At 36.6% G+C, this 14124-nt stretch overlaps 1 protein-coding gene across 1 annotated transcript in view; it reads left to right on the forward strand.

Annotated features, from left to right (window-relative positions):
- Positions 1–11518, forward strand: part of LOC108705111 — a 62719-nt gene extending 51201 nt beyond the window's left edge. The window contains exons 15-21 of the mRNA XM_041570654.1: positions 1784–2044; positions 4469–4723; positions 6290–6383; positions 7034–7088; positions 9744–9847; positions 9999–10068; positions 11241–11518. Coding sequence (XP_041426588.1) covers positions 1784–2044; positions 4469–4723; positions 6290–6383; positions 7034–7088; positions 9744–9847; positions 9999–10068; positions 11241–11375 — 974 coding nt within the window. The 3' untranslated portion in view covers positions 11376–11518. The remainder of the gene's footprint in view (positions 1–1783; positions 2045–4468; positions 4724–6289; positions 6384–7033; positions 7089–9743; positions 9848–9998; positions 10069–11240) is intronic.
- The last annotated feature ends 2606 nt before the right edge of the window (positions 11519–14124 follow it).

A 14124-nucleotide genomic window follows, 5' to 3' on the forward strand; every position in this document is an offset into this window, starting at 1 on the left:
ACAAAAATGTGTGGAAACCTACTTATTAATAGGTCTCAGCAAATTGTTGGGCTGCAGCGCATTTTTGTAAATGGGGAACAGTTTCACTAATTTGCACTCTAGAATTTTGTGTATGTGTTTTTCATTCTGGAAAAAACAAACCTGAAAAAAAACTCTCTCATTGAAGCCAATGAATTTATCACAAGAAAAAACAGGAGAAAAAAATGCCCAGTGATTGACTCCATGCATTTGGCAAAACTTTGGCATTTTGGAGATTTTTCTGCAACATAAAGCCTTCTGAAAACAGAAGGTATTTACTTCCTTCATATGTTAAAACAAAAAACATATGAAAACCCTTGATTTGAAATAAAAATATATTTGGGATATTATGTTTTTCATATCCAATCTACCATCACATTTAGAGGCACATTTACTAACTATCCAATAAGGTTTTTTTCCATGAATGTCAAAAATTTAGTGGATTTCCTATATTTCTAAAAAACCTCTAAAATTTTGAGATTTATTTAGTGTAATAACCATGAAAATCTCTAAGGCATAAATCTGCCAAGTAAAAGTTGTTGAGGTGCTATAGAAGTCAGAGGGAGCTGTGCTGATCTGATTGAGCTGCTTAGAATCAATCAAATCAAGTTTTCAGATTTTTAGGAATTGTCCAAAAAACTCATATGTTAAGAGGTTTTTGAGGTACTGTGTATTTTTGAGCGCAAACTTTAGCTCATTTTTTTGTTCGTATTTTTTAAATTCTGATCTTTTTAGAAATTGAATGACAGTCGTGATTTCAAAAACCTCAAAAACCACTAAAATCTGGCCTTTAATAAATAAGCCTCCAAATGTTCTGTATATCATGTTGAGTAATTCTTGTCTGCTTTCATCAAACTGATTGTAGCTTTCTGCAATATATATATATATCTATATATATCTATATATATATATATATATATATATATATATATATATATATATATAGGGCTAGACTAAGATGTCCGGGGGCCCACCAGGGCTGATTCGATGGACCTAGCAACCCAGCCCCTCCATGTTCCCCATGCACCTCCATGAGTCTTTACCGAGCAGGGAGAGGGAACAGCGGTCCTGGATCTGGAAGGTTGGTCGGAAGGGCCCATGAAGTCAGAGGCCAAACAAATTATTTTCCTGATGTCCCGCCGGCCCAGTCCAACACTGTAGTTATGTTTCTTATTGGTCAGGCCTTCAATACACAAAGGTTTAGAACCAGGGCCGGATTTACATAATGGGTGCCCCTAGGCCCAGTGCCGTTCGTCGCCCCTGTCACCTCTCCTTTATTCGAGGAAATTTTCATCAATGGGGATTGGCGCATGGGAAATTTAAAAAATTATTGTATCTCCGGCGCATTCCCAGTGTTTTTGAACCAATGTGGGTGTGGTTGGGCAGCATGCCGCCCCCCTAAAATCCTGCTGCCCTAGGCCCGGGCCTAGGTGGCCTTTCCACAAATCCGGGCCTGTTTAGAACGAGGAAATCTGTAATTTGGAAATGTGCAGGGTATCAGTCAGCATAAGGCAACATTTGATTTAACTGTATATTATTTTATAAATCAGAAGTTTAGGGATCAAACCCAAACATTTGGTATATAGGGATACAAATTACCCAGTTTATTGTGTCTTATAGTCTTAAAGGTCATCTCTAAGCCAACCAAAAGAGGAAAAATGAGCCAGGCCTGGTCTGTTACTGAAAAAAAAATAGATTGTGATTCTTCATTCATAGCATTAAATGATACATATGTTTTGTGTGATCTCTTCTTGACTTCCTACAGATCCCCCAAAGAACATAAAAGTTCTGATCAGACAGAAAGAGATACAAGAAGAAGATGATGTTACGTTATCGTGCTTTAGCAGTTCCAAGTTGGAGATAAACAGATATGAATGGTTCAAGGGAGTTGAAAAGACCAAGTTACCAGCTGAAGGCAAAGAACTTACAGTGAGGAATGTGAGCTGGGTCACTGACCCTTATTCCTGCTCAGCATGGAATTCCCAAGGAAGGGCAGAGTCCGCTCTCACTCTTATACCTGTACAGTGTATGTATGATGGACTAGGACTTCCCTTTTACTTTGTCATGGTAGTAATCCCTCAAACTGCTGCCCTGCTTCACTAATGATTTCTTGCTAATGATAAACAAATATCATGCCCATTTACTTATTAGTCTCAAAAATATATCCGCAAATCACATCACAATTTAAAAATTTAGCATACCATGTGACAGTGTCCCCCCTCTGTCCACATACCCCCACAGCCAGGTGCATTTTATATCATTGGGTGCTTTATAGGAGAAGGTCCTCTATAGGATCACCCAGTGGCACAAAATGTGAAACAAGGGGTATGAAAACAGAGGGAGGACACGGCCATGTGGCATACTAAATTCTAAATGATGTCTGATGTGATTTGCTCAGATTTTTTCTTTGCACTAATAAAATGCAGAATTGCTCATGATATTTATTAATTATTATGTATATTTACAAGGCCTTGTGCTGAATACTCACTTGTTGACAGTATGTCCCTGTTTAAAACTTGGTAGTGTAAGGAGAACTAAACCCCCCAATAAGAAAAGCCCCATCTACTACCCTAGATAGTCCTCCCTCTCTTCTTCCTCCCAGCATAGTGCAGAAAGTGTCCCTGGGCAGCATGTTCACTTATTTATGCAGAGTAGCGCAGCGGAGCTCATGGGCGCCATCTTCTGGGTCTTTGGTCTTCTTCTGTAAGGGAACACAGTATTCGGCACATGCACATTTGGAGCAGTCCAATATTCGTACCATGTGCGCATGCCCTGGAGAGTTCCGTGAATTGTCAATGGGAAGGAAGAGGATACAAAGAAGACCGACGATTTGGAAGATGGCGCCCATGAGCTCCACTGTGCTACTCTGCATAAATAAGTGAGAAAGGGTTCAGGGACACGTTCTGGTATAATTCACTATGCTGGGAGGAAGAAGGGAGCAGGGACTATATAGAGTAGTGGGGCTTTTCCTATTGGGGGTTTTTAGAAAAGGATTTCTTGCACATACTCTTTACCCGTTGTAAGTCTGTATCACATCTGGGGTATTTAATACCAGACTGGCAACATTAAAAAAATATAAAAGGTTTTTTGCAATGATCCCAGTAGAGTTACGGTGTCCATCCATGGGCCAAAAGAAAGCTACAGACTCAGTCCTTCCAGATAGGGATGGGCGAATTTTTTCGCCTTGTCTCGCTGAAAAAATGATGCCCATAGACTTGCACGGCATTTTGCATCAAAATAAAAAGCCGCACGTCAAAAAAAATTTTTGAAGCCCGTAGACTATAATGGGCGTCAGAGGCAAATTTTTGGTGAAACGAAACGGGTCAAATTCGCCCATCCCTAATTCCAGACCAAGTTGACCATTATTGGCAAATGTACAGGGCCTCGCAATGGGTATGACCAATGGTATATCAGGCCAAAAATTTGTCCAGGCATGTGGGGGACCAAATCGGGGCCAGATCCTCTCGTTTGATGAAAATATGAATGGCCAGTGTATTTGTAACATTCATCAACAAGCAAAACAAGAGGGACACACTATCATAGTACGACAGAGTCAAATATTTATTTGAATAAAAGTATTCTGATGACGTATGGGATCCGTTATCCGGAAACCTGTTATCCAGAAGGTTCAGAATTAGGAAAAGGATGTCTTCCATAGACGCCATTATAATTAAATAATCAAAATGTCTAAAAATGATTTCCTTTTTCTGTGTAGTAATAAAACAGTAGCTTGTACTTGATAGGATATAATCAATCCTTATTGGCAGCAAAACCAGCCTATTGGGTTTATTTAGGGGCAGATTTACGAAGCTCGAGTGAATGGTTCGAATTGCAAAAAGTTCCGATTTCAAAGTAAATTTTTGGGTACTTCGACCATCGAATAGGCTATATTCGACCATTCGACTTCGAATCGAACGATTCGAAGTAAAAACCTTTCGACTATTCGACCATTCGTTAATCGAAGTACTGTCTCTTTAAAAAAAAACTTTGACTTCATACTTCGCCAAATTAAAGCTACCGAAGTGCAATGTTAGCCTATGGGGACCTTCCAGAGCACTTTTCTAAGTTTTTTTTGGTCGAATAAAAATCCTTCCATCGATCGCTAAAATTTTTTGATCGATTTCTATTGATCATTCGATCGGTCTAATACGGTAAAAATCCCTCGACTTCAATTTTCGAAGTCGAGGGATTTCAATTCGAGGGTCGAATTTCGAAGTTTTTTTAACTTTGAAATTCGACCCTTAGTAAATCTGCCCCTTAATGTTTACATAATTTCCTAGCCGACTTAAAGTATGAAGATCCAGAAAACCCCTGATCCGAAGTATTCTGGATAACAGGTCCCATACCTGTACTATATATTCCCTTATATTGAAGGTCTCCTTCTACCAAGACCAAATGTCCCATGCTATGTTATACACTGATTTATTTCTAGTTTCTATTTGTTTTTTAGTTGCCCCTAAGAAAGTTCAAATCATTAAGGTTGAAAATCAAGATGGAAGTGTTGAATTAAAGTGCAATTTCTCAAGCAGCAGCCCAGGTGTGACTCACTTCACATGGCTGAGGAATGATGTCCCTTTACTAACTCAGACAGAACCAATCATAATACTGGAAGATGCTGATGAAAACTCAGGGAAATATCAATGTATTGCTCACAACAAGATTGGAAATTCTTCTTCTGATAAACAAGTTTCCATTCAATTTCAAGGTACCGTAAGCATTGGCAGAAATATAGATGTTAACATCAAATCAGATGCTTTGTTACATTTCTGTTGAGAATGCTGTGAATATTAGAATATCATTAATAGAATAAAATGCCCATACTCCCTTTTAGAACTTATACTGAACATCTTTTTTGCCTTTTGCTTTCATTAGGAGGTATATATCGTTTTAATGTCTTGCCCTAAACAAGCTAAATCTGAAATCAAAACTAAAGTCACAAGCTTCTTTCTCCTAAGGGCAAAATCAAAATAAATAAGCTGTCCACTAAAAAGCCCCGTGTATAAACAGCCCCCTCCTTCCCTCAGCTGCAGCCTGTAGGGCTTTAGATATAAAACAGCTCATTATTAGTGATGGGCGAATAAATTCGTCAGGCATAGATTTTCGGTGAATTTCGGCGTTTTGCCACCAGCGAATAAATTAGCAAAACTGGAGCAAAAATTTGGGGTGAAAAATTCGCCGCAACAAAAAAAAATCTGCCCCTTAATGTTTTAAATTATTTTTTTGTAAGACAATGTATAAAGATCCAAATTTCGGAATGATCCATTATCCAGAAAATTCCAGATCCCGAGCATTCTGGATAACAGGTCCCATACCTGTACTATTGAACAATAACTCAGTAGACTTTATCCTCAACAAAACCTAGAGCTGATGCTCTATCTTAGTACCTCCGATATTACCTCCAATAGGAAAGCTAGCCTATTTTCCACTTTTTGATAAAAACTACTAGAAAACTCAATAGCTATACACAAACATTGTAAGTAGCCCTGGATTCCCATTTCATGTATTTAGTATTTTCCAATCATATATTTATTTATTAATAGAAGATTATGTAGCCAAGGGCTTCAGAGATGTGCAGCACAGTACAATCTTGAGAAGTAAACACAGGGAAGACAAGCATTATAATAAATAAAATAAAGTATAAATATACAGTGATCTATACAGGTAGATTTATTAAGATTCAAATAGTAAATTCAAATTTTTCAAATTTTTTTGTGTCAAAACTCACTAATTCAAATTTAAAAGCACCAACTCGAATGTAAATTCAAATGTTAGATTTATCACACCTCGACCATCTAATTCGAATAGTCGCCACCTAAAACGTGCCAAATTCATTTACAAGTCAATGACAGAGGTCTGTCAACCCATCTGAAGATGTTAAGCCTTCCTGACATTCGAGTTTCTTTCGGAGAAAAACTTGAATCGAGTTTCATTCTATTTCAATTTCAAATTCGATTCACGTTTTTTGGGCAGTAATATTTGTTCGAATTTTAGATGTTCGAGTTTTTTCTTAAATAAGTTTCGAGCACATTTATTTATTAGAGTAAAAAAATTCACATTGATTCGAAATTTGATTTTTGATAAATCTGTCCCATAGTGATATGTGGTAGAATGGAGGTCCCTGCCCCATAGAACTAACAATCGAAGTGGGTAATCACTGATCCCACTCTTTATAAACCTTTAGAATCTCAATTGTACTTCCAAGATATTCATGTGTGAAATGATGAACACAAAAATGTGTAATAATTCTATAACTCGGGTTTCTTTACAACAGGAGAAACTGCTGTTGACTTGGCCATGGTGCTGGGAATCGCTGCAGGAGTTATTGCTTTCGTGTTAATAATCCTAATAATTTACGGCTGTATAAGGTAACCCTGACAATGACGTATCAGAATACCAACCACTTGTCCTGTTCATGTTTGACCATCCATTCTTCTGAGCAGTCTTCAAGTTGTGGCTTTTTTCCATTTCAAATTTGCGGTAGCTCCAAATATTTTGTTGTTCCATCGTGAGGGACAAGTCTAATTGGTTTAAGGAAGCCCCCAAATTAAATAGACAAATGAGGGCAGAATGGAAGTAAAGCTAAGAAACCAAAGGAAACAAAAACATATTGTGACCTCAGAATGTAAAATTTAACACAGGTGTGGGATCCATTATATGGAAACCCGTTATTCATAAAACTCTGAATTATGGGAAGGACACCTACCATAGACTCTATTATAAAAGAATAATTCCCATTTTTAAAAAAGATTTACTTTTTCTCTGTAATAATAAAATAGTAGCTTGTACTTCTGCTTCAGCCAATCATTTTGCATTGTCAAATGCAAAAGTGCAACAAATTAATTATATGTAATTCCTATTTTATGATATGACCTATGAGATCGCAAATTTTCTTCATTAAAGAACTTCCTTGTGTGTCATTAGCCTTAGGCCAGTTGGACAGTGTAAAATACAAAACAACATGGATAAGATACTCATATATTTTAATAAACTTCTGGGCTATTTCAATATTTTTTAGTAAAAGAAAGAAGTCACCTCAAACTGACGCAATCTTTGGGTCCATTCCTGTGCCTGTAAGTATTTACTGTGTATATATGGGTTCCGAATAGAATCCGTTATCTGGAAACCTGTTATCCAAGAAAACGCAGAATGATGGCAATTATATTCATTTTTATCCAAATAATCAGATCTAAAACAATTTCCTTTTTCTCTGTAATAAAATAAAACAGTCGTTTGTACTTGATCCCAACTAAGATATAATTAATCCTTATTGGAGGCAAAACAATTTATTTAGGGTTTATTTAGGGGCCCATTTAATAAGCTTGAGTGAAGGAATAGAGGAAAAATAGTTTGAATTTTGAATGTTTATTTTGGCTACTTCGACCATCGAATGGGCTACTTTGACCTTCGACTACGACCTTCGACTTCGAATCGAGCGACGCAAACTAAAAATCATTCCACTATTTGACTATTCGATAGTCGAAGTACTGTCTCTTTAAAAAATTCTTCGACCCCCTAGTTCGCCCCCTAAAACCCACCGAGGCCAATGTTAGCCTATGGGGATCCCCATAGGCTTCCTAACAATTTTCTGATCGAAGGAATATCCTTCGATCGATGGATTAAAATCCTTCGAATCGTTCGATTCGAAGGATTTAATCATTTAATGATTATTCCTTCGATCGTTCGATTGTAGGAAAAGCGCGTTCGATCGTAGGATTTAGCGATATTCCTACAATCGAACGATCGAAGGAATAATCATTCGATCGAATGATTAAATCCTTCGAATGATTATTCCTTTGATCGTTCGATCGTAGGAATAGTGCTTAATCCTTCGACTTTGATATTCGAAGTCGAAGGATTTCAACTCGGCAGTCGAATATCGAGGGTTAATTAACCCTCGATATTCGACCCTATGTAAATGTGCCCCGAAATTTTTATTTAAATGATTTTTTAGTAGACTTAAGATATGAAATTACCGAAAGATCCATTATCCGGAAAACCACAGGACCCGAGTATTCTGGATAACATATTGTGATACAGTATAAATTTCTTTAAGTGCACATCAGTAGTGATGGGTGAATTTGTTCCGTTTCGCCAAAAACCTTGCGAACAAAATTTTCACGCCAAATTTGCGAATTTATTCGCCGGTGCCGAAATGCGGAAATTCATCACGAATTCACACCTGTTAAATAAATTCTAATGGAAATTGGAATATGAGATTTACCACAACTCGTCCATCTAAATTGAATATTTCTACCAAAAACCTGCCAAATTAATTTAAAAGTCAATGACAAAGGTCCGTTGACCCATTTGAAGATGTTAATTGCCTTCCTGACATTTGAGTTTCTTTCGAAGAAAAACTTGAATCGAGTTTCATTCTATTTCGTTTCAAATTTGATTCAAGTTTTTGGGTTAGCAACGTTTCTCCGAATTTTAGATGTTTGTGTTTTTTCGTATATAAGATAACATTCGCGTTTTGAGTATGTTCAAATGTATTAATAGTATTAAGAAAATGTCCCATTTCTTTAAGTGCACATCAGTAGTTATGGACGAATTTGTCCCGTTTGCGGAAAAACTTTTCAAAACGTGAATTTTGACATCAGCGTCAATTCGCGGGCGTCAAAGTTTGATTCCGGCATCAATTTGTCGCGCATTTAATCGTTTAATTGTTGCCGGCATCAGAATTCTCACTGGTGTCAGAATTGTCGCCGGCGTCAAAAAAATAATTGGCACCGGGAGTTACCACCACTTTCGTAGATCCAGGGATTTCCCGTGTCAATAGGAGAACTGCGCTCTTTTGGATCAGGAGGCAGGATGGACCAAGCAGCACCAAGCACAACAATATGGAAGTGCAAAGGCTTCTTGCCCATTGACTTCTATAGAAGCTTGCTGAATTTTATCATTCCAATTTTTTTTTTGGAATTCAAAATTTTATACATTTTACAATGACTGCAGTGATGCCAATTATCTCGGTGGTACAAAAGAAATCCTGGAAATTGTTGTTTGTAGTATCAGTGCTATTCCCTCAAATGACTCAAATGCCAAGAATTTAATGTCATTTCTACTTTATGTAAGGGGCCGATTCACTAAGGGTCGAATATCGAGGGTTAATTAACCCTCGATATTCGACTAGGAACTAAAATCCTTAGACTTCGAATATCAAAGTCGAAGGATTTAGGGCAGATAGTACGATCGAACGATGAAAGGATTATTCCTTCGATCGAACGATTAAATCCTTCGAATCGAAGGATTCGAAGGATTTTAATCCAACGATCGAAGGAATATCCTTCAATCAAAAAAAGTTAGCCAAGCCTATGGGGACCTTCCCCATAGGCTAACGTTGACTTCAGTAGCTTTTAGATGCCGAAGTAGGGGGTCGAAGTTTTTTTTAAAGAGACAATACTTCGACTATCGAATGGTCGAATAGTCGAACGATTTTTAATTTGAATCCTTCGATTCGAAGTCGTAGTCGTAGTCGAAGGTCGAAGTAGCCCATTCGATGTTCGAAGTAGCCCAAAAAAAACTTCGAAATTCGAAGTCTTTTAACTTCGAATCCTTCACTCGAAGTTAGTGAATCGGCCCCTATGTTTATGGAACGGTACTTGGGAAGGTCTGCTCTGGAGCTAAAGCAGAAGTAGATGAATATTATTATTGCATTGAAAGGATTTGAAATATGTTCCCTGAAGCATTTTAATTAATTGAATTACGTATTTTTCTGTTCTGTACAGAGTATGGCTGAAGCGCCCCCCTTCAAAATGGATGATAATGTATATGACACAATAAATGAAGGCAAATACCGCGTGACATCAGACTCGGGCTCCACAAGTCCATTGTGAGTTGGGAGATAATCTAATTCTAATTTATCAGTGGGTTGAATATACCACTTAGAAAGCAGACTATATTCTTTCTTTTCTAGGTGACACTAGTAAATTCTTGATATGAAAGCCATAGAGTTCTATTTAAAACTTTCATTTCCATTATAGGTATTCTTCATCAAGAAAATCCAAATTGCTTAAAAAAGAAGATGAAGATTTTTATTACTACGCTGCTGATGTAAGTCTGAGGTCCAAGGCAAACAATGCTAGGCTGACAGTTAGGAGATCATTCTGGATAATGTAATGTAGCCACTAGGATGATGGGAAAGCAATTTGGGTGAGATAAAATGTTTTAGGGAGAATGGGTGTGGTTTGCCAAAACGGATAAGCGAGTGCAATTTTAACGTCAAGAAGGTGAAAATGTGTTTTCTTTTCTTTTCCTGTTGGACTTTCTCTGGGTCATTCTACATTCTGGGGGTTATTTATCAAAGGTCGAATTTTAGAGTATTGTGAATTTTTTTAAACTCTAATAAATTAGATTTTATTCACGATTCGAATTTATGGAAAATCTCAAACTTCTAAAGTTCGATCAAACAGTCCCAACCCGAAAACTCTAATCGAATTCATATCCAATTCGGATTGAGTTTTCCTCCAAAAGAAACTTTGATTTTTGTGTGTCAAATAATTTTTTGATGCACGTCAAATTTTTGTTGACGCTCAACATTTTTTTTCTCCAATTAGAAAAAAATGTTAAAAATTGGACCGTTATTTTCGAAGTGACACCTGCCAAAAAATGTGGCCCGTCACTACTATACACGTCTTCAAATAGTTCTACTTTTCTGTTCTACACGAACTAGGCAGTTCTATTTGGAGAATAGTCAAATTAGAACTGTATCCAGATAAATCTCACAATCAAATTCAAATTGGTGATTTTAATTTCAAATTTGTGAGTTTTGAAAAAAAAATTTGAATTCGAATTTACAATTCGAACCTTAGTAAATCTGCCCCTCTGTATTAATGATTCAACTTGACAGATAAGTTTAATCCTTCAACTTCAATCATGTAATGTAGGTGTTTAGGACATAATGTAGTGAAGAGAAGCAGTAGAGCTCTACCATCAACAAGACTGAGTAGATTTATTAATTTATAACTCATGTATACAGTTGCTCATACTGGCTTCATTTTGCTTTTTCTCTTGGGTTCCAGGACCATAGTATGTCCCTAATCCAGGGACTAATTGCTAGAGTATTATGTGTGTGAAAGACTAGTTTATTCTCAGCTTCTTTGTCTGATGTATGCATATTCATGTATAGGACAATAGTCACCGTTAAAGAGTTGGTGCAAAATATTTTTGATCTGTTTTACTCAAGTATTTAAGTAAAGGCATATAACCCATATATCTCATCACAGAACAAAGGGCAGGAGGAGCCAGAGGAGGTTGAATATGCTGCAATCGGATTCTCCCAACATAACCAACCTAATGAAGCATCACAGCAGGACGGCCACCATACAGAACACGCAGTATATGCCATTCTAAAAAATTAGCCACTCGGAGACTCTTGAGACTAATGTCCATATGACAACAATGCGTGTGCAGAAAAACAAATGTTGGTGTCTGTGATAGGTCACATAGAGATCCGACCAAAAATTGATAGATTAAAATTGAAATACCTTTATTTATATAATCATCACTAGCCTGATGCGTTTCATGTCACTCAGACACTAAGGGGGTTATTTACTAAACTCTGAATGCAAAAATCATGAAAAATCTGTGATTTTTTTTTTTAATAAAAAAATCACAAATTTTTCAGAATTTATTAAACCCCGAAGATGGAAAAGTCCGAATCTGAAAATCCGGAATCTCAGACCTGTCCAGGTTGCATATAAGTCAATGGGAGAAGTCCCAATGATTCTTTGATGTGTGTTAGGTTTTGTGCAATACCCCGAAGTTTTCGGGTCAAAATTTAGAAAAAAAACGTGAAATTCGTGAAAATCTGATGAAAAAATCCCAAAAAATTGTGAAAATTAAATTTTTTACCGCAAAGCAAATTTTCGTGAAAATGTAATAATAAATAACCTGAGCGGATTTTGTAGCAGAAAATATTGAGATAAATTCAGACTTTGATAAATAACCCCCTTAGTCATAGGCCTCATGCAGAACATACAGTATATGACATTCTAAAAAAGTATAACAAACAAGGGAAAGTTGTGCTCACCACTATTTTTTTAAACCATTAGGCGGGGGTGCAATGAGGCTGTGACCACAAAATACATATAGTCAAACACAAGAGTCCTCTGCACTCAACCCATTATCAATATATTTAAGACAGAGACATTTTGTGCTACTGCTACTGAAAAATGTCTTACCCTTTAAACAAAACAGGGATTGTTTGTCCATATATTGCAATATATTTAAGCTGAACAACTACGTCACACTCATCCCATATCTGGCCAGTCCTACACTCAATTTTATCTGATTCATTAAGAATTCTATTGCTTCATTAATGAAGCAATAGAATTCTTAATGAAACAGATAAAATTGAGCATAGGACTGGCCAGATATGGGATGAGTGTGACGTAGTTGTTCAGCTTAAATATATTGCAATATATGGACAAACAATCCCTGTTTTGTTTAAAGGGTAAGGCATTTTTCAGTAGCAGTAGCACAAAATGTCGCTGTCTTAAATATATTGATAATGGGTTGAGTGCAGAGGACTCTTGTGTTTGATTCTAAAAAAGTAGCCACTCTGAGACTCTTGAGACTAATGTCCATAAGACAACAATGCTCATGGTGCACATATGGTGCTTCAGCTTTCACATTTACTGCAGTGCTCACCATGTCATATCATTCTAGCAATTCCACTGGCTTTATGTAGAGGAACATCTCAGATATGGTATCCAACTTGGGGAAATTGTTGTCATTGGTTGTGATTTTGTAGGTCTACTCGATCTCAGTATGCACCAGTGACAACCACGACCTTCTTAAGGGATTTTTATTGGCAATCACCATAAAGCAAGTGATAATATAAACCACTCCTTCACCGAATTGGCGTGGCACATACTGTATATAGGAAGGGAGATTAAGGGTCTTTTTTTATTGAAGTCCCAATGCCAAAAACTCAAAAAATTCTTATTATTCAAATTTTTTGTGGGAAAAAACTTAACATTTTTCACCCCCCATGGGTGTTAAAAGCAATAAAAAAGATTTTGTGGTAATCATTATTGGAGGCAAGACCAGTCTGTTTGGGTTTATTATGGATTCACTAAGGGTCGAATTTCGAAGTTAAAAATACTTCGAAATTCGAACCTCGAATTGAAATCCTTCGACTTCGAATATCGAAGTCGAAGGATTTAGCGCTAATCCTGCGATCGATCGATCGAAGGATTTTTCGTTCGATCGAACGATTAAATCCTTCGAATCGAACGATTCGAAGGATTTTAATCCAACGATCGAAGGAAAATCCTTCGATCAAAAAATCACAGGCAAGCCTATGGGGACCTTCCCCATAGGCTAACATTGACTTCGGTAGCTTTTAGCTGCCGAAGTAGGGGGTCGAAGTTTTTTTTAAAGGGGAAGTACTTCGACTATCGAATGGTCGAATAGTCGAACGATTTTTCGTTCGATTCGTTCGATTTCGTTCGAATTCAAACGAATTTAACCAATTCGATGGTCGAAGTACCCAAAAAATACTTCGAAATTCGAAGTTTTTTCATTCGAATCCTTCACTCGAGCTTAGTGAATCGGCCCCTTAATGTTTACATGCCTTTCTCGTTGATTTAAGATTTGAAGATCCAAATTAAGGAAAGTTCCATTATTTTCAGATGCGCTATTCACAGTATTGTTATTTTCAAGAAATATCTGTATTACATTTTTATATATAGTGAATAAAGTACCCCCTATTGTAAAATATAAGGATATTAGAAGTTACCGAGGAGTTTCATGACCATATAAAAACACGAGGCCTGTTTTCATACAGGTCATGGAACTCGGAGGTAAATTCTAATATCCTCATATTTTACAACTGGGGTACTTTATTTATTATAATACACAAGTTTCAGTGAGTCATGTGGCAGAAATGACATCAGAACTCACCGTTTATAACTGATGATATCAGAACGCACCGTTTATAAGGATATAATTTACAGGAAATTCGTGGCTTTTGTGTATTATATATATATATATATATATCTATATATATATCTATATATATATATCTATATATATATCTATATATATATATATATATATATATATATATATATATATATATATAGATAGATAGATAGATAGATA

The sequence above is a fragment of the Xenopus laevis genome, chromosome 7S, assembly GCF_017654675.1.
Source record: "Xenopus laevis strain J_2021 chromosome 7S, Xenopus_laevis_v10.1, whole genome shotgun sequence".
Classification (NCBI taxonomy): domain Eukaryota; kingdom Metazoa; phylum Chordata; class Amphibia; order Anura; family Pipidae; genus Xenopus; species Xenopus laevis.